General features: G+C 42.4%; 1 protein-coding gene across 4 annotated transcripts in view; it reads left to right on the top strand.

Annotated features, from left to right (window-relative positions):
• LOC115102581 (tyrosine-protein phosphatase non-receptor type 11-like) overlaps positions 1-21,868 on the top strand; it is a 92,532-nt gene that overhangs the window by 18,144 nt on the left and 52,520 nt on the right. For all 4 annotated transcript variants that reach the window (XM_029622680.2, XM_029622678.2, XM_029622682.2 and 1 more), the window contains exon 2: positions 19,117-19,239. In XM_029622680.2, the coding sequence (XP_029478540.1) occupies positions 19,117-19,239 (123 nt within the window). The remainder of the gene's footprint in view (positions 1-19,116; positions 19,240-21,868) is intronic.

Below are 21,868 nucleotides of genomic sequence, written 5' to 3'. Positions count from 1 at the left end.
CGAGGCCAAGGAAATGTAAAGGGAGAGAGGGACACTGAGTATGTATGAGTGTGTGCGCGTGTGAGTAGATTGGGGGTCGATTTAGAGAACCGGTTGGGGATTGTTGAGGTTACTGCCAGGTGGAGAGCAAAGTGGAGCAGCATGGACAAGACACTCCGCGGAGGGAAGGCAGAGGATAGAACCCAGGCCAGCCTGAGAGAGGGTAACTTTGGTAAACTTCGAGTAGGCAAGTGCAAATAGTGATAAAAAAAAGATCAGAGTTGAGCGAGACCTGGGATCTTTACACCAGCAAAACTAAATAGTTGCACTACACAGCAAGGAAAGTGTAGATTTGCTCCACCATGAATGAATAGGTTAAAAACTACTAGTCACAGACAAACAACTATACAGTACATGCTGCCATCTTGGATTCTGGTTGATTTGGTTTGATTTGATAAAAGTACCATGTGCAGTGCCTTCAGAAAGTATTCACACCCCTCAAAGTTTTTCACATTTTGTTGTGATACAACGTGTGATTAAAATTGATGCTATTGTTATTTTTTTGTCAATGATCTACACAAAATACTCTCTAATGTTAGTGGAAGAAAAATTCTCACATTTGTAAAAAAAAAAAAAACACGAATATCTCGATGAAATAAGTATTCAACCCCATAACTCAACACACATTAGAATCACCTTTGGCAGCGATTACAGCCTTCTGAAGGAACTGTATGTAAAATGTGTGTAAAACATCACAAAACAGCTATAGAAACAAAAAACTGAAATAAAGTTACTTTTGTCCTCCGAAAAGGGATGAGAGGGCCAATAAACAAGTCCAGCATGCAGGTTTTAAATAACAGAGGACTAGGGAGGGGTAGGCACTCCTCTAACAATTTGAAGTACCAATGTGCCACTCCACCCCAATCCCTTTGAGGGAAATGACTGGTAACAAGTGTCACTGTTATAAAACAGATGATTATAAAATATACAGAATAGAAACCCATATCTACTGTAAAATATGCTGGAGGATCTTCGAAATTATGGGGCTATTTTGCTTCCACTGTTCCTGGGGTCCTTTTACATTTTAGCCAAATACCTAGTTGCCTCTGCCAGGAGTCTGGAACTTGGCTGCAAGTGGATCTTCCAGCAAGACAATAACCCCAAGCACACGTCAAAATCCACAAAGAAATTGTTAATTGACCACAAAATCTGTGACAAACAAAATTGAAAACCTGTGAACCCCTTTGAAAACCTGAAGAGGGCAGCCCATAAGCGCAGACTAAAGATATCAAGGATCTGGAAAGATTCGTTATGAAATAATTGTCTAAGATCCCTCCCAAGTCATAAAACATTTAGAAAAAGGCACAGTTCCATTATTCTCACAAGGTGAGGTGTTGACAAATATTTTATTGAAAAAGAAAACAGGTGTGCCAATACTTTTGACTGCTATCATAAAAAAAGTATTACTTGTTAAACTAAATACATATTCTTAGCTATTTTTTCTTAGCTATTCTATTAGTATAAATTATATTCATTTTGGGAGGGGGCATACTGTATATGTATTATTTATATCATATAGTCTTTTTTTGCTCATCTTTATCAAAAGGTGCCAAAACTTTCGGACCTAACTGTATATCCAATTTTCTGTGGTGTCCATACAGCTCAAGGTGCATAATTAGGTTTTGCAAAGCCAGACGCCGTACTTTCCTTGAGTGGCCCTGCCAGAGCCCGGACTTGGAACCCAATCCAACATCTCTGGAAAGAAAATAGATGTGCAGTGACGCTCCCCATCCAACCTGACAGAGCTTGAGAGGATCTGTAGTATAATACCCAAGAAGACTTGAGGCTTGAATTGCTGCTAAAGGTGAATGGAGCAAAGTACAGAGAGCTCCTTGATGAAAACCTGCACCAGAGCGCTCAGGACCTCAGACTGGGGTGAAGGTTCACCTTCCAACAGGACAACGACACCCTAAGCTAACAGCCAAGACAACGCAGGAGTCTCTGAATGTCCTTGAGTGGGCCAGCCACAGCCAGAACTTGAACCCGATCAGACATCTCTTGAGAGACTTGAAAATAGCTGTGCAGCGACACTCCCCATCCAAACTGACAGAGCTTGAGAGGATATGCAGAGAAGAATGGAAGAAACTGCCCAAGTACAGGTGAGGCAAGCTTGTACCCAAGAAGACTCAAGGCTGTAATCGCTGCCAAAGGTGCTTCAACAAAGTAGTGAGTAAAGGGTCTGAATATTTATGTAAATGTATTCTTTCAGTTTTTTATGTATTTATACATTTATTAATTTTTTTGCGTGTCTGTAGGTTGATGAGGGGGGAAAACTATTTAATTTGATTTTAGAATAAGGCTGTAACCTAACAAAATGTGGAAAAGGTTAAGGGGTCTAAATAGTTCAGTTAGATAGCTTAGTAGACGCAGCATGAAGCTGCTGAAATTTTAGACAGAGAAAAAGTAACATTTTTATTTTAGGAAGCTCCTGTTATTATTTAGTATGTGTGTAAAAACTCCTGTTATTATGTAGGATGTGTGTAAAAACTCTGTGTAAGCTATCGGCATTTAAGTTATTTTACAGTAACAATTGCTTGTTTTCCATTTCGTTTATACTATGCTACACTTACCCTAATATAATGAAAGCTGGTTCAACAGCAATGCATCTGGTGTCTTTCTTATCCTGGCTATGAATTAGCCAAGGAGTCAATCCATGTCAATCAATCAAATGTATATATATTAATCCCTTCATACATCAGCTGATATCTCAAAGTGCTGTACAGAAACCCAGCCTAAAACCCCAAACAGCAAGCAATGCAGGTGTAGAAGCACGGTGGCTAGGAAAAACTCCCTAGAAAGGCCAGAACCTAGGAAGAAACCTAGAGAGGAACCAGGCTATGAGGGGTGGCCAGTCCTCTTCTGACCCTGATGGGTGGAAATTAAAATGGCCAAGATGTTTATAGATGACCAGCAGGGTCAAATAATAATAATCACAGTAGTTGTCGAGGGTGCAACAGGTCAGCACCTCAGAAGTAAATGTCAGTTGGCTTTTCATAGCCGATCATTCAGACTATCTCTATCGCTCTTGCTGTCTCTAGATAGTTAAACACAGCAGGTCTGGGACAGGTCAGGGTTCCATAGCCGTAGGCAGAACAGTTGAAACTGGAGCAGACTGGACTGGGGAGAGCAAGGAGTCATCAGGCCAGGTAGTCCTGAGGCATGGTCCTAGGGCTCAGGTCCTCCGAGAGAAAGAAAGAGAGATAGAGAAAAAGAGAATTAGAGAGAGCATACTTAAATTCACACAGGACACCGGATAAGACAAGAGAAATACTCCAGATATAACAGTCTGACCCTAGCCCCCCGACATGTAAAATATTGCAGCATAAATCCTGGAGACTGAGACAGGAGGGGTCGGGAGACACGGTGGCCCTGTCCGACGATACCCCCGGGCTGTGCCAAACAGGCAGGATATAACCCCATCCACTTTGCCAAAGCACAGCCCCCACACCACAAGAGGGATATCTTCAACCACCAACTTACTATCCTGAGCCCACAAAGATTTCCCCCACGGCACGAACCCAAGGGGGGGCACCAACCCGGACGGGAAGATCACTTCAGTGACTCAAACCACTCAAGTGACCCACCCCTTCTAGGGACGGCATGGAAGAGCACCAGTAAGCCAGTGAATCAACCCCTGTAATAGGGTTTGTAGCAGAGAATCCCAGAGGAGAGAGGGTAACCGGCCAGGCAGAGACAGCAAGGGCGGTTTGTTGCTCCAGTGCCTTTCCGTTCACCTTCACACTCCAGGGCCAGACTACACTCAATCATAGGACCTACTGAAGAGATCTTCAAAAAAGACTTAAAGGTCGAGTCTGCGTCTCTCACATGAATCGGCAGACCATTCCATAAAAATGGAGCTCTATGGGAGAAAGCCCTGCCTGTTTGCTTAGAAATTTTAGGGACAGTAAGGAGGCCTGTGTCTTGTGACCATAGCGTACGTGTAGGTACGTACGGCAGGACCACATCGGAAAGATAGGTAGGAGCAGCCTATGTAATGCTTTGTAGGTTAGCAGTAAAAACTTTAAATCAGCCCTAGCCTTAACAAGAAGCCAGTGTAGAGAGGCTAGCATTGGGGTAATAATGATCACATTTTTTTGGTTCCATTCAAGATTCTAGCAGCCGTGTTTAGCACTAACTGAAGTTTATTTAGTGCTTTAGGGTTTCTAAATGGTCTACTCGTGAGGCTTTTGCCAACATGATTTTGCATGATTCACAATTCACATAGGCCTACCTGCAATGCAGTCTCCATTTGGCTTGTATCCATCCTCATTTCCAAAGAGCCCCTCTTGTCCGGTTACCAAAGACGCGCTCCTCCAAACATTGGCTATTCAAAATGTTCAGCCCTATAACACCATATCAACAGTAGGCCTGGGCTTTACAGTCTCTTGCTTATTGAGAATGTGGTAGCAGCTGAGTAGATGTAATTCCTCTTATCTCCTTCTGACGGACTGTTTTTGAATCAGGTGGATCCAGCAGTGACCCCTATTCTACAATAAGTCAGGCGTGTTTCTGGATCTCTACACATGCTCCTTTCATTGATGTATATCCCAGTATATTGTTCATGACAGAGCATGGGCCTTTGATGATGCAGAGCCTTGTTCAATTCCCCCCTGTCATGTATTTGTGTCTAATCCCTTGTTGAATGCCAGTTGTAATCTGTTACAATTTGCCTGCTGCTGTTTGAAATGTTTCTCAGTAATCTCCTGGGTTTAGAATGAGAAATAAGCCTGGTACCCGGCTGGATAAGGGGGTCAGGTGCAATCTGGGCCAGTGTCGTTTCCCAGATGTCTGAGGCTTTGTGGGGCTTTGGCCCTGTCTGTTCCCTCTTCCATCAGCTCTACTACTGTCTACTGATGTCTTCTCTTGCTCTCTCTTTCTCTGTTTCTCTCTCTCACGTCTGCTTTGTGAATGACGAGCCGCCACTAAAGCCTGATTCATCCTGATCTGAGTGTCATTGCACCGGAGGTTCGGAGCGAAGGCACAGGACAACGTCCCGCCATTCCAAGGACTTAGTTTACTCTGTTGACATTGTCGGGACTTTTATCAATTTAGATGTTTGCCCAGCAGTTGAGCTCAAGCTCCCCAAGAGTCCGATTAAATTGGATCCACAGTTTTGCCATCAAACAGAAATATGAAAGGATGTGCGTTTCACGGCTGCTTGAAGGCTGTACGAAAGTCTCACAAGGCTTGTAAGTAGATTGAGTGTTAACATGTCCGTTGATCTCCTTAGTTTATTAATAGTAATTGTAAGATGAAAAAAAACTATTTTTTTCGTGTTACTGGTCATGGGTTTGTCTCCTAAATATAAACATGAGCAGCTCCCACTCAACCCAGTCTAAGATCTTCTCTGTCCTGGTACCCCGATGGTGGAATCAGCTTCACCCTGAAACTAGGACCGCAGAGTCCCTGCCCATCTACCCAAAAACATTTGAAACCCTACATCGTATATAATCCCACAGCAACCCCCTCACCCCTTCCCTTGCCTTCTGTGAAGTAAGACTTGTTTCTCCTCTGTTAGCACTGACTACTGATACCTAGTAAAACATATACTGTATGTCTCTCTGATACGAGTGTCTGCTAAATGACTCAAATGTACATGAATATACCCAAATACTCACTTTTGTGCCATGGCATAGAGGCCTGATCTAGCAAAGATTGTGTGTGTGGAGTTTTATTTTAAAAAATGATCTTATTGTTGCATTTACTGCATTTATCGCTGTCCGTGATTCCTTGTGAAGCCTGGGGGAAGCGATATTTTGCCTTGGAAATACATGTGCTATGTGACTCACTGATTCTATCAATGTCAGTGTCAAAAAGTATCATGTCCCCCCCCCCTACCAAATTCCCCACTTATCTCTGATATTTCCCTCAAAAGAAAGAATCCCCTAGAGTGTTGGAAACGTCAGTGGTGGTCGGTGCCGATTAGTAAGGACAATCATTGTTTTATGAGCAGGACCTTTTACAGAATAATATGAGCTCAATATAACATCGATAGGTTTAGGCTACTACATGATTCTCAAATGTTCCGTTTACCCATCACAACCTAGCCTAAGAATGAAAGTTCCCAAGATAGTAGCGCAGGTCGAGTAATCAAGGTGACAGACAGTGAGACATTCAATTCCGCCTTGCACACTCTGGCCTGTATCTAGCGTGTAATCATTAGTCCAAACAGTTGCAAACAAATGTTTCTGTTGGACAAATTCAGGCACGTTTATCCTCGTTTCGTTCTGTTTGCTTCCGTTTAAGAAACGTTTTAACAGAATCGGCAGAATGAATACACCCCTGATCACACGCAAACACTTTCATAGCGGCCACATTTCACCTTTATTTAACCAGGTAGGTTAGTTAAGAACAAGTTCTCATTTACAACTGCAACCTGGCCAAGATAAAGCAAAGCAGTGTGACACAAACAACAACACAGAGTTACACATGGAAAGGCGGCCAAATAGGTGTACAATGACCACTTTGCTCATTGTGTAATTCTTTATCACATCTACACACTTTATCCCTTTTCCCTTCGCTTGTGGACTTCAGTGCTCAACACAACAGCTGTTTGTGACCAGGGAAAAAAAATTATAAGCCAAACCTTCATACCATAACCGCTACAGACAGCCTACATCGTTGTCACCATATTAGCTAACGTCATAGTCAACATAGCGACTAGAACTAACGCATTAGTAAACCCGCTACAGTGTACAGTAGGGCAAGCAGTTTAGCATTTGCCCAGGTTAGGGGCGCCGTATTGGGGGGAGGACGGAGGAAGGAGAGTAGCTGTCCTCCAGCTACACCATGGTGCTACCCCAGAGAGTGCTGTTGAGGCTACTGCAGACCATTGCAAAACAGTGTGTTTTAATCAATTATTTTGGTGACGTGAATATATTTAGTATTGTTTTATCTAAAAAGAACACTTTAATGTTTCACAATTTCTATTTTATGAAATTCACTGAGGAGGATGGACCTCCTCTACCTCCACTGAGGAGCCTCCACTGGTAAACAGTGAAGAACTGTAAACGGTGTTCAGAAAGTATTGGTGTAGTTTACACCACCAGTACATATCACTGTAAATCCATGACGGGGTGCAAGTGCATACTTTGGGGGAAGTGTGGAGAATCAGGATGCAGCTTCTTAGATAATCAGGCTTTTCCTAGCTAAATAGTTTGGATGCTGAAGCAACAGATCGAGATTGCAAACGTTTGTATTAAAGTGTGGTATTCTTTAACATAAGTAGCGAACTAGGTTTTGAAGTTCTGCTTCTGCTGTTCTAAGGCATAACAGGCTACTGACAGTGTTGCAATACCAGCAGTTGTCTTTTTAATATTCATAGGCTACTGATATTTTGACAGCTCAACTTTAGTTTGTTTTGAGTCATGTATTGACCTGGCAGAACCTGGGCCTTCGTGAGTATATGGCTCACTGATTGGATTACATTGACACTTTTTGTGTGTGTGTGTTTGTTCCATAGAGAATGATAGAGGCCTCTAGTGGCCAAAATGACTTTTTAGCATGGGCAGCGCCATTGAGGGTTTCCGCTGTATTAAATGTTTGGATTCCTACGGGAATCCTACGGGTTGTAGCCTCAATGGCGCTTCCCATTCTGTCACAGACACTATAATGGCACAGATATAAAAATGAGTCCTCTATCTATCTCTATGGTTTGTTCAAGCAGCAACCATTTGTGCATTCTGTCTCGTGGACAAAGAAGCTACAAATTGTGTCTTTAAGTCTGATACCAGAACATTGCACTGTATTCCTCCAAGAGTGTATCGACATATTCAACACAGTGTTTTGTGGAAATTCTCAATCCACCCTTGAGCCTCAACAAAACTGACCACAATCTCTGTTTTTTGATTCAAGACAACATCATCACAATAGGCTTTATCAACGTTAGAAGTTGTTTTTGTTTTTTCATGTAGACCCAATTCATTATGCTTAATACAAATGGGTTCACACTTTAACTAGCCTTGAAAAAGCCACAATAGTCAATTCCATTTGCTATAGCAACCACTTGTGGAAAGGGGCCCTGCGAATCGAATAGGTCATAGATTAGACCCAGAGTAATTTAGCATATTAACCTCATAATTATGAAAAATATATACGTTATGGTGAGGAGAAAAATAATTCCAAGTTGGCTTTTTATACATAACCACAAAACTTGTTTTTGTTGGAAGTTCTCAGACCTCTATCGATCTTTTGATCTTTTGATACCACGAGGAGTCACAATCCCCTTTCATAAAATAATTTTTATGAAAGAATAGTTAGGATATATGGAGAGAGGGAGATAGTGATAGAAGGGCACAGACCAGAGTCATCATTTGCAATTACGCTTGTGGTGTATTTCTGTACATTTTCTTGTTGGACAATGTAGCATCCAAATGTGTAATTGTTGATGGTGAACAATATGGTTATCCAAATCTGAGATGGGTGGAGTAAATTGTTTTACTCTCTGTTTGGTTATATAACACAGGAAGTAAGCATTTGCCAGTTATCTTAAGTTCTGTAAATGTTGGTGTTCTGAGTGGTATACTACGAAGTAAACTAGATCAAATGAGGCTTTTATAAAGCTAGGTCAGCTTCACCTTGCAGATCAGGCTTCAACTGTACTATGATGGTGGATATTGCTCATCCGCCTGCCCCCAACTCTAGTAGGCTTGTAACTGTGCATTCATGTCGCGCATGGCTAGTCGAATGCCAGACTCTTCATTGAGACAATGCTGAAACATCAATCCATGGGCGAGTCAGTGACACATTTTAATTTGTGCTGAAATCAAAATGAAAAAAAAAGGTTTCTTGCAAATTGAAATAGACTTTTAGAAGTGCTATCTTTATTTCATGACTTATCATTTATGCAGTCTTTGGTGTGCTTACCAATGCACAAGCACCTTTTTCCCCACTGCTATCGCTGTAACGGCTTTCCTCCTGGGAAGGAGAGGCGGACCAAAATGCAGCGTTGTTATAGTTCATGGTTTTTTTATAATAGGAAAACTCAACATGAACATATTACAAAACAATAAACGTGGCACAACCGAAACAGCTCTATCTGGTGCAACAAACACAAAGACAGGAAACAACCACCCACAAAACCCAACACAAAACAGGCTACCTAAATATGGTTCCCAATCAGAGACAATGACTAATACCGGCCTCTGATTGAGAACCATATCAGGCCCAAACACAGAAACAGACAAACTAGACATCCAACATAGAAGGCCCACTCAGATCACACCCTGAACAAACAAAACATAGAAACATACAAAGCAAACTATGGTCAAGGTGTGACAATCGCTCCTTCTCCTATCTGTGGAACAGCTTATTGCGTTGTGGCCATAGGCATACAATCCATAGAGTTTTGGAACCTCTAACCCTGGCAATTTGACTGTTAAACTCATGTGTACACTAGCCATGGCTGCCAGTCTTAAGGGAGATATCCCTATTTTTCTCTCACATCGTGGAAGCTTGGCTTATTACAACACCAGTTAGGCTATTTTCAAACAAACAACTCAAACAACCTCTGGGAGATGCCTACAGACAGAGAGAGAGAGGAAGTGTTGTGGTCTGGGACCAGACCTCTGTGTAATCCAGCTGCCACATTTCGCCCATTACTGCCTAGACAACGGATATTTACGTTTGCACAGACGGCATAGTGTTGGCAGTGGCTGATGCAGCAGAGGCTGGAGATGACACCCGGGAGTACCGGCATGCTGTCTACACAGTTTGTGATGTGGCAGCTTTGTTCCCTTGGTGCAGGGAACCGAGTTGTCATCCCCAGTCTCTGTGTTTGGAGAATCAGGGACACTACTTTCCCTGATCCCCATTCACAGTACACTGGGTTCCACCCTGGGAGCTAGGATTCTCAAAGTGTTTGGCATGATGACATACTAACGTTATGCCCAAAGAGTATCCGTTGCCAGACACTTATTGGCATGACATTAATATGGCATCATGTCACTTGCTGTGAACAGAACACAAGCTCTCCCTCAGTTTGCATTTTCAACACAAACACCTGCCAGGTGCATCTTCAAGACATCAAGAACCTTCTTACTGGGCACACCATGTCATATCAAAGATTCTAAAGGTTGTTTATTTCTCTCCCAAAAGTGTCATCACTGCACTTTCTCCCGACACAACAAAGTTTAAATGGGAAAATGTCAGATTTTATTTATACATCTGAAAGTGTTCTTGAATAAATCATATTTTTACATGAGTTTGTTTGCATATTAGCTTTTTTTGGATATAAAGTTTAAAAATGCACTATTTTACACATTTTAGACACTTGTCTATATTGAAAATTGGTTTCCATTAACATAATTGTACGGTTAAAATATCACCCCACCAATGACTTGTGCCAGGTCTATGCAGGTAAATTGGTTCTAGAATTTTACAGAAAATACCATATTAAGAATTTTGCTTAAATTCATCAAGAAAAGGTTAGCTTATAACAGTGGCAATTCTAGGTATTGTGGCATATTTTGGTTAAACTTCCATCACATGTACAGTGCACTCTTCTATCACATGTACAGCTGATTCTCAAGATCTTGCAAACTAATGAGATGCTATTGAGCCCACACTACTAAACTGTCTGAGCCAAGGACTACATGCTTTCTGGGAAATTTTGATTAGGCAGTGGCTTGCGAAAGTATCACCCCCTTTGCATTTTTCCTATTTTGTAGCCTTACAACCTGGAATTAAAATAGATTTTGGGGGGGTTGTATCATTTGATGTACACAACATACCTAACACTTTGAAGATGCAAAATATTTTCATTGTGAATCAAACAAGAATTAAGACAAAAAAAACTGAACTTGAGCGTGCATAAACTATTCACCCCCCGAAGCCAATACTTTGTAGAGCCACCTTTTCTCTTAGGGTATGTCTCTATAAGCTTGGCACATCTAGCCACTGGGATTTTTGCCCAATCTTCAAGGTAAAACTACTCCAGCTCCTTCAAGTTGGATGGGTTACGCTGGTGTACAGCCATTTTTAAGTCATACCACAGATTCTCAATTGAATTGAGGTCTGGGCTTAGACTAGGCCATTCCAAGACATGTAAATGTTTCCCCTTAAACCACTTGAGTGTTGCTTTAGCAGTATGCTTATGGTCATTGTCCTGCTGGAAGGTGAACCTCCGTCCCAGTCTCAAATCTCTGGAAGACTGAAACAGGTTTCCCTCAAGAATATCCGTGTATTTAGCGCCATCCACCATTCCTTCAATTCTGACCAGTTTCCCAGTCCCTGCCGATGAAAACGTCCCCACAGCATGATGCTGCCACCACCATGCTTCACTGTGGGGATGGTGTTCTCAGGGTGATGGGGGGTGTTGGGTTTGCGCCAGACATAGCATTTCCCTTAATGGCCAAAAATCTACATTTGTGTCTCATTTGACAGAGTACCTTCTTCTATATGTTTGGTGAGTCTCTCACATGCCTTTTGGGGAACACCAAATGTGTTTGCTTATTTTTTTCTTAAAGCAATGGCTTTTTTCTGGCAACTCTTCCATATAGCCCAGCTCTGTGGAGTGTACGGCTTAGTGGTCCTATGAACAGATACTCCAATCTCTGCTGTGGAGCTTTGTAGCTCTTTCAGGGTTATCTTTGGTCTCTTTGTTGCCTCTCTGGTTAATGCCCTCCTTGCCTGGTCTGTGAGTTTTGGTGGGCGGCACTCTCTTGGCAGGTTTGTTGTTGTGCCATATTCTTTCCATTTTTAATAATGGATTTAATGGTGCACCGTGGGATGTTCAATGTTTCTGATATTTTTTTTATAACCCAACCCTGATCTGTACTTCTCCACAACTTTGTCCCTGACCTGTTTGGAGTGCTCGTTGGTCTTCATGGTGCCGCTTGCTTGGTGGTGCCCCTTGCTTTGTGGTGTTGCAGACTATGGGGCCTCTCAGAACAGGTGTACAGTGGGGAGAACAAGTATTTGATACACTGCCGATTTTGCAGGTTTTCCTACTTACAAAGCATGTAGAGGTCTGTCATTTTTATCATAGGTACACTTCAACTGTGAGAGACGGAATCTAAAACAAAAATCCAGAAAATCACACAATTCCTGACATTTAATCCTAGTAAAAATCCCTGTCTTAGGTCAGTTAGGATCACCACTTTATTTTAAGAATGTGAAATGTCAGAATAATAGTAGAGAGAATTTTCAGCTTTTATTTCTTTCATCACATTCCCAGTGGATCAGAAGTTTGCATACACTCAATTAGTATTTGGTACCATTGCCTTTAAATTGTTTAACCTGGATCAAACATTTCGGGTAGCCTTCCACAAGCTTCCCACAATAAGTTGGGTTAATGTTGGCCCATTCCTCCTGACAGAGCTGGTGTAGGTAACTGAGTCAGTTTTGCAGGCCTCCTTGCTCGCACACGCTTTTTCAGTTCTGCCCACACATTTTCTATGGCATTGAGGGCTTTGTGATGGCCACTACCAATACCTTGACTTTGTTGTCCTTAAGCCATTTTGCCACAACTTTGGAAGTATGCTTGGGGTCATTGGGCATTTGGAAGACCCATTTGTGACCAAGCTTTAACTTCCTGAGTGATGTCTTGAGATGTTGCTTCAATAGATCCACATAATTGTCCTCCCTCATGATACCATCTGTTTTGTGAAGTGCACCAGTCCCTCCTGCTGAAAAGCACCCCCACAACATGATGCTGCCACCCCGTGCTTCACAATTGGGATGGTGTTCTTCAGGCTTGCAAGCCTCTCCCTCTTTTTCCTCCTAACATAACAATGGTCATTATGGCCAAACAGTTTCATCAGAGGACATTTCTCAGAAAAGTATGATCTTTGTCCCCATGTGCAATTGCAAACCGTAGTCTGGCTTTTTTATGGTGGTTTTGGAGCATTGGCATCGTCTTTGCTGAGCGGCCTTTCAGGTTATGTCGATATAGGACTCGTTTTACTGTGGATATAGATACTTTTGTACCTGTTTGTACCATCTTCACAAGGTCCTTTGCTGTTGTTTTGGGATTGATTTGCACTTTTCACACCAAAGTACTTTCATCTCTAGGAGACAGAACTCGTCTCCTTCCTGAGCGGTATGATGGCTGTGTGGTCTCATGGTGTTTATACTTGAGTACTATTGTTTGTACAGATGAGCATGGTACCTTCAGGCATTTGGAAATTGCTCCCAAGTATTAACCAGACTTGTGGAGGTCTACAATTTTTCCCATGATGTCAAGCAAAGAGGCACTGAGTTGGATGGTAAGGCCTTGAAATACATTAAAAAACATGAGCTGGCGCACACCCAGAATAATAGTTTGTGTAGAGGTGCTGACTAACGGCAATAAACTATAAATCAAAATCAAGAAAGTCGCACACTCCTTGTACAATCTCCCAGCAATTTAATGCGTATTTACCAATGTTTCGGCATCACTGTGCCTTCCTCAGGGAAAGAGGCACTGAGTTTGAAGGTAGGCCTTGAAATACATCCACAGGTACACCTGCAATTGACTCAAATTATGTCAATTAGCCTATCTGTCACGTTCTTTCAAAATCGAACCCAGAAGCAGACCAGGACAAGGAGAGTAAAGAAGGTGAGTAATTTCTTTACAAGTGAATGGGTAGATATATCCAGGTGGCGTAGCGGGCAGCGGTGGTGAGTTGATGGGAGTAAATAGGTGGATCCAATGGGGTAGCGGAGTCCTCCGACGACCAGGTGGGAATGGGGTAAATGATCCGGGTGAGTAACTGAAGACAGAACAAACGGAGGTAAGTTTAAGGCAAGCAATACGTAAAAACCAACAAAACAAATTCTATCCGACTTGAGGCTGATACTATGGCACAACATACTGTTCATGGCTAACGATCCGGCAGGGAATGGATGTCAGGTCCGGGCTTATGAAGAGGAGAGATGATGATCAGGACCAGGTGTGCAGATAGCTGATGGGATACAGGTGCGGGTCATCAGAACTCCCAACTGGCTACATTGCCCGGCAACCAGACAGGGTGCATTCCAGGACGCCGGAAAAAAACACTCCAGGACAGAACACAGGCAAAAAACAGACTCAGGAAACGGGATTCGTGACACTACCAGAAGCTTCTAAATCCATTATATCTAAGCTGTATAAAGGCACAGTCAATTTAGTAAATATACATTTCTGACCCACTGGAATTGTGATACAGTGAATGATAAGTGAAATAATCTGTCTGTAAACAATTGTTGTAAAAATAACTTGCGTCATGCACGAAGTGGATGTCCGAACCGACTTGCCAAAACTATAGTTTGTTAACAAGATATTTGTGGAGTGGTTAAAAAACAAGTTTTAATGACTCCAACCTAAGTGTATGTAAACTTCCGACTTCAACTGAATACCACGGGTATGACAAAACATGTGCATCTCATGCTACATCTGTACTGCTCTAATAACGTTGGTAACCTGTTTACAATAACAATATGGCACCTCAGGGGGTTGTGGTAAATGGACAAATTACCAGGGCTAAGGGCTGTATCCATAAGAACAGCCCTTAGCCGTGGTATATTGTCTCTTCCTGGAGCTGGCCGTATGGTCAAACTGAGCAGGGAAGTGACCAAGAACCCGATGGTCACTCTGATAGAGCTCTAGAGTTCCTCTGTGGTAATGGGAGAACCTTCCAGATCGACAACCATCTCTGCAGCACTCCACCAATCAGGCCTTTATGGTAGAGTGGCCAGATGGAAGCCACTCCTCAGTAAAAGGCACATGACAGCCCGCTTGGAGTTTGCTAAAAGGCACCTAAAAGACTCTCAGACGATGAAACAACATTCTCTGGTCTGATGAAACTAAGATTGACCTCTTTGGCCTTAATGCCAAGCGTCACGTCTAGAGAGAACCTGGCACCATCCCTACAGTGAAGCATGGTGGTGGCAGCATCATGCAGTGGGGATGTTTTTCAGCGGCAGGGAGACTCGTCTCGATGAATGGAGCAAAGTAGAGAGATCCTTGATGAAGACCTGGTCAGGACCTCAGACTGGGGCGAAGGTTCACCTTCCAACAGGACAACGACCCTAAGCACACAGACAAGACAATGCAGGAGTGGCTTCGGGACAAGTCTCTGAATGTCCTTGAGTGGCCCTGCCAAAGGACGGACGTAAACCCGATCCAACATCTGTGGAGAGACCTGAAAATCGCTGTGCAGCGACACTCACTCCCCACCTGACAGAGCTTGAGAGGATCTGCAGAGAAGAATGGGAGGATCTTCCCAAATACAGTCGTGGCCAAAGTTTCCTGCTTCAGTGTCTTTAGATATTTTTGTGAGATGTTACTATGGAATACTGAATTATAATGACAGGCATTTCATAAGTGTCAATGGCTTAAATTGACAATTACATGAAGTTGATGAAAATAGTCAATATTTGCAGTGCTGTCCCTTCTTTTTCAAGACCTCTGCAATCTGCCCTGGCATGCTGTCAATTAACTTCTGGGCCACATCCTGACTGATGGCAGCCCATTCTTGCATGATTAATGCTTGGGGTTTGTCAGAATTTGTGGGTTTTTGTTTGTCCACCCGCTTCTTGAGGATTGACCATAAATTCTCAATGGGATTAAGGTCTGGGGAGTTTCCTGGCCATGGACCCAAAATATTGATGTGTTGTTCCCCGAGCCACTTAGTTATCACTTTTGCCTTATGGCAAGGTGCTCCATCATGGAAAAGGCATTGTTCGTCACCAAACTGTTCCTGGATGGTTGGGAGAAGTTGCTCTCAGAGGATGTGTTGGTACCATTCTTTATTCATGGCTGTGTTCTTAGGCAAAATTGTGAGTGAGCCCACTCCCTTGGCTGAGAAGCAACCTCACACATGAATGGTCTCAGGATGCTTTACTGTTGGCATGACACAGGACTGAAGGTAGCACTCATCTTGTCTTCTCCGGACAAGCTTTTTTACGGATGCCCCAAACAATCGGAAAAGGGGATTCATCAGAGAAAATGACTTTACCCCAGTCCTCAGCAGTCCAATCCCTGTACCTTTTGCAGAATATCAGTCTGTCCCTGATGTTTTTCCTGGAGAGAAGTGGCTTCTTTGCTGCCCTTCTAGACTCCAGGCCATCCTCCAAAAGTCTTTGCCTCACTAGGCGTGCAGATACACTCACACCTGCCTGCTGCCATTCCTGAGCAAGCTCTGTACTGGTGGTGCCCAGATCCCGCAGCTGAATCAACTTTAGGAAACGGTCCTGCGCTTGCTGGACTTTCTTGGGCGCCTTGAAGCCTTCTTCACAACAATTGAACTGCTCTCCTTGAAGTTCTTGATCATCTGAGAAATGGTTGATTTAAGTGCAATCTTACTGGCAGCAATATCCTTGCCTGTGAAGCCCTTTTTGTGCAAAGCAATGATGACGGCACCTGTTTCCTTGCAGGTAATCATGGTTGACAGAGGAAGAACAATTATTTCAAGCACCACCCTCCTTTTGAAACTTCCAGTCTGTTATTCGAACTCAATCAGCATGAGAGAGTGATCTCCAGTCTTGTCCTCGTCAACACTCACACCTGTGTTAACGAGATAATCACTGAGAATCACTGACATGATGTCAGCTGGTCCTTTTGTGGCAGGGCTGAAATGCAGTGGAAATGTTTTAGGATTCAATTCATTTGCATGGCAAAGAGGGACTTTGCAATTAATTGCAATTCATCTGATCACACTTCATAACATTCTGGAGTATATGCAAATTGCCATCATACAAACTGAGGCAGCAGACTTTGTGAAAATTAATATTTGTGTCATTCTCAAAACTTTTGGCCACGACTGTACAGGTTTGGCAAACTTGTAGTGTCATAGCCAAGAATATTCAAGGCTGTGATCAGTGCCAAAGGTGCTTCAACAAAGTACATGTACAAAGTAAAGGGTCTGAATCCTTTTGTCTTTCATACATTTGCAACAAAATTCTAAACGTATTTCTGCTATTCCATTACGTGGTATTGTGTTGATTGATGAGAAAAAACAACAATTTAATCCATTTTAGATTAAGGCTGTACCGTAAACAAAATGTGGAAAAAGTCAATACTTTCCAAATGTACTTTGTAATGGTAAATTATAAATACAAACAACAAAAGTAAATACACTAGCATATCACAAATATTAAGAACAGTCTTACATTAGGTCATTGACCTCTTCATTTACTTCTAGGGTCTCTTCGGAGATGCTAATATTCATCAGGATAAATAGAAGTGATAGAACATTACAAAAAAATAAATTCACTGAATAAGATCTGTACAATTTTGGCAATACACATATAGGGTGATAATGTCTTGGAATAGTTAACGGAAAAAACCTTGTTGCCTGTTTTCGCCTTTTGTTGCCTCTATGGTGCTCCCATCTAGTTCAACAACTCCAGGTTACTTCAGAAACTCATCCCCCCTTTAGAAAAGACAGTTGGTTATACTCTAAGAATATAGTATCTTCATTACTGGCAAACATTTTGACTACTAGAGAGTGAGACATGACAGTAGCAGAGAGATAAACCTACACATAGGCTATTTAAAGAAGGCAGGCTCAAAGAGAGGTACACAGAAACCAACCATAAATGATGCACACAAAGTTCACACTACCCATCATTGAAGGGAATAGGAAAAAGGTATCTAGCTATTCTCCTACTGAAATGAAGCATGTGTTCTTTGCTATCTGACAGTGCGGTGCTGGATGCCACTCCAATGCTTGATAAAGCAGGCAGAGGTAACACTTCCCTTGGAGTGGATTGTGGTGGGGCCTTTTCATAACTAGAACATGAGAAATTACATTTTTATTTCACTCATGTCCCATTATTATATCACATATCTAGCTAGTGAGCTTACTTGTCAACTCTCTACCAAGCTACATAATGTTAACTAGCTAGCTAGCATTGTTTCAGTAATGTTCTGTAATAGCGATAGTCACTTGGAAGTCTCAAAAAGACGAGGCAACTATACTGCCGAGCACCATTACAGCTACTTTCGTTACAGCCAAGCGCCATTAGAGAAATGCACAATAAATGTTAGCTAGCCATCAACACACAACAACAAAAATTCAGCTATGTAAATGTAAATAGGTTCTAAATGATCATGACTATCAAATACACATGTTTATGTCAATATCCTGACAGGTCTTAGATCATAAATACCATGTACACCTTAGTAATTTATCAAGACAGCCATATAATTTAGATAGCATAAAGCTAACCCAGATTCTCCATTCATAGCTAACACTAGCTAGCTCCTGTAGCTGATGCAACATCTTGGTAACGTTATCTGTCAAGCAGAAAACAGGCCATCTCTCCATCAGACTTCAGCCCTTTTAGGGCCATAACTTATCTCCAGCGATTCAAATTGTTACCGATATTTACTCTGGTTTTTCCCTAAGCCTCATCATTTTGTCGCTTGGCTAAACGTTTGCCACCCGTATCTGCAACCAGTGCTGGGCTGGACCCTTACAAAAACATCTACATAATGCTCTTTTAACTTGAATGGGAACTGCCATCTATGGATTAAATGTCTGTGGTTGGTTGTCAGTTGGCTGTCAGTTTGCATTTTGCAAATTTCAAAATAGAATTGCGTGAAAAATGTACAATTTGTAAAACAAAACAAATCACTAATTGTGTAATACTTTTTTAAACAAATGTACACAAAAAACATTTGATTAATAAAATATTGAATCAGTCATCTTCCTCAAATGACTGAATTAACAAGGGGATGACAATCTTTGCAAGAGGAAGCAAATCTGATTTTATTGGTCCTTAACCTACATCTCAGATACTTCATTCAAGATAAATGGAGTTAACTTGGCCCAGAGCAGGCTAAAAGGTGAGCCACATTTGTTGACCAAAGTTACTTAGCTAACTACTCAAACCTCATTTGTAGTTTTGGGCTCTGCTCTCCAAAAGGTTAACTCTTATGGTTTATGTATTTCTGACTAGTGTCACCAAACTGGATATTTTACTGGGAAATGATTGATTGATTGATGAGTGAGCTCCTGGAGGGGCCCCTGTTTCTTTTTAGCCCAGCAGTAACACACCTGATTCAACTGGTTGATCATTTGAATCAGGTACATTGAGAAACACTGTTTCTGGCGCAGTGACTCTGGATTTGGCGTTTGTGCTCAACTATTCTCTCTCTCTCTGTTCTTCCAGGTGGTTCCACCCCAACATCACCGGAATCGAGGCAGAACAGCTCCTCTTGACCCGGGGGGTCCATGGCAGTTTCCTAGCCCGGCCGAGCAAGAGCAACCCGGGAGATTTTACTCTCTCTATCAGGTAGGGGCCTCCATGTTCCCAGCTAACAAATGTTGGTTCCAATAACAATCTGGTTAAGTTATTTGTCAAATAACCAAGGGAGAACCTTTAGGTAATGGTTCGTGAATGTTCTGTGTTAGCATGGTTCTCTGCTAGTGCTTTAGTCCACCGCTTTAGCCTAGCTCTTTATCCTAGCGTTAGCGGCCCATGCTCCACAACATTGTCCCTGGTGTAAGTTAATCATTCAGAGCAAATTGTCTTGTGAGTCAAGCCTCAAGAAATGGGAAATGATCGCTTCCCAGTAAGCAAGCTAGCGAGAGAGCAAGAGCCTTGCCTTTGGGTGAACAGTCACAGCATGTGGGAGTTCAAGCTTGAAATATGCGTAGTTTGTTATTCTCCCACGTTTCTACGAAATGGAAAATGTTTGTTTCCCACCTCGGTTGAAAAGAAAGCGAGAACTGGACGTAAATAGCCTTTCACAAGAATTGACTTACACCACTGACCCCATGTATGAAATCATCAGGTCTAACCCTGTCTCATGACATTACATTTCACTGAATTATGAACAGTGAGCTCTGTAGTTGGAGAGATACAAAAGAGAAACATGGAGTTCTGGTAAACAGCAGGCCTCTGTGATTTCCTGTAGCGCCAGGATAGAGAGTGCCTCTGCATTGGCAACGGAAGCTTTTAAGAGGCTTATCAGTCAGACGAGCTCATGGAAAAGGTCCAGCATCGTCCTTTAGCTCACTCTCTTTAGCAAAGGTTGGCTTGAGTAGCGAGGGAGAGAGGAGTGTGTGTGTTAGAGAGAGGGGGGGGTGTATGTAGGGTAGAGGGAAAGGGGGATACAAATGAATGCATTCAACTGAAATGTGTCTTCTGCATTTAACCCAACCCCTCTGAATCAGAGAGGTGCGGGGGCTGCCGTAATCGACATCCATGTCTTTGGCGCCCGGGGAGCAGTGGGTTAAGGCAGGAGACAGATTTTTACCTTGTCTGCTCAGGGATTCGATCAAGCAACCTTGAAGGTGAATGAAGGTTGTTAGGCTGGTAACAGCAGTGAGTGTGGCAGCCATGCCAGTCCAGGCAGTAGCTCTTAATAACATCAAGGCCGGGGGCCCATGTCGAGGTCTGACCCTGCATGCCCCTGGTGTTATGTGGCTTTGTGGTGACTGAGGGCTGCCTAACTGCCTGTGTGTTTTTGCAGTCACCAGGCTAAATGACATGTATTTGTTGTTCTTCAGACCACAGGGCCTGTGGCTAAACTATAGTGCAGGCTAACAGCAGCCCTCCCTCACCCCCACTCCACCACCTTCCTGTGGGCTGTGTGATTTCTGCCCCCCCATGGTACGGTAAGGTGAGTTTGGACTAGCTTGGTGGGGGGAAGGAGGAAGTAGTTAGAATAGTGCTATCTAGAGCATTGACATCTTTATTTTGTGTCTGCACTGTTTTGCTGTTGAAAGTAGGCTACGTACCAACATGAATGCATAAGAGTTTATTTCTTTGCTTACGGTGAGAAATACAAAAAGCTTATTCAGCTTTCATGAGCTGATGAGAGTTATGCTTTACACTTACTCACTTACACTTTTCTTTGCGACTATTCAGCTATGTCTTGCCTATTCACCAAGGACCCAATTCCGACCCGAGTTTAGCGTGCGTAAATGGAACGTTAGGAAATGTTTATGCATTTTTCTCCGAGTATTCTGACCTTGAACTTAAGCAATGGAACTTAAGCAATGGAATAGCGTGCTATTCACCTGATATTCATTTTGGGTGGCGATCGAATAAATGAAGGTGTGGCGGAGGTGTGTCTAGCAAGATACGCCGTATTCTGACATTGATTTACAGTAATTCCTAATTTCAGCACCGTTACGCGTGAGGAAACTATGAATAAGGTCCAGCGAACCTGTCGGCATCTACTTTATTTTTTCCGATAGAAATAACCCCATTCTCATTGCACTGTAATTTACAACTTGATAATAGCTATTGATAACAGCTAGGGAAATTAGTAATCTGTTTGGAATTGTAAATATAAGTGACACTTGTTTTAGATATATTTGCCTTATAAATCACAGGAGGCAAATGATAAACCAGTCATATGTAATTGTATTAACTTTCCCACAGTAAGGTTTTTTGAAATGTTGTTCGATTCTGCCGAATTTAAATTGTTAAATTGCCTTTTCACTTGCAGGGATCGGCACTCTCAATTGTCTTAATTATAGGCCACCCCGACATTCTCTGTTTACTATTTCTATCATGTTAAATATTAGCTACTATCAGTATCGACCGTCACCAGGCCTAATAACAACCCATATTCAACCGCCAATGTATTGCTAGTTCCCTTTAGTTAGTATAGCCTATGTTATCATTCCATTTCATTGCATTGTTTTGTTTACCTTCATTTGCTTTCTCTGTGAATTCTGTCATGGCCATGTGGTTGTTGCTCAGGATCATTAGTAACAGTTGGTAATACAGAGAAAAGACATGTAGGTTCATTAAATGGTTATGGAGTGGAGCGCAGACTGAGCCGTAACAGTTTGAACCTGATGAATGACACTACTTGGCTGTGTCATCACACAGTTAGTTAGTACAGGCAATAGAGGACAGCCTCCTATTGTAAAATATGCTCCCTATTGTAATTCAATGTAAACTA

The sequence above is a fragment of the Oncorhynchus nerka genome, linkage group LG20 (assembly GCF_034236695.1).
Source record: "Oncorhynchus nerka isolate Pitt River linkage group LG20, Oner_Uvic_2.0, whole genome shotgun sequence".
NCBI classification, from domain to species: Eukaryota; Metazoa; Chordata; class Actinopteri; order Salmoniformes; family Salmonidae; genus Oncorhynchus; species Oncorhynchus nerka.
Note: the sequence above shows the minus strand (reverse complement) of the source record. Positions and strands in the feature narration are given on the sequence as shown.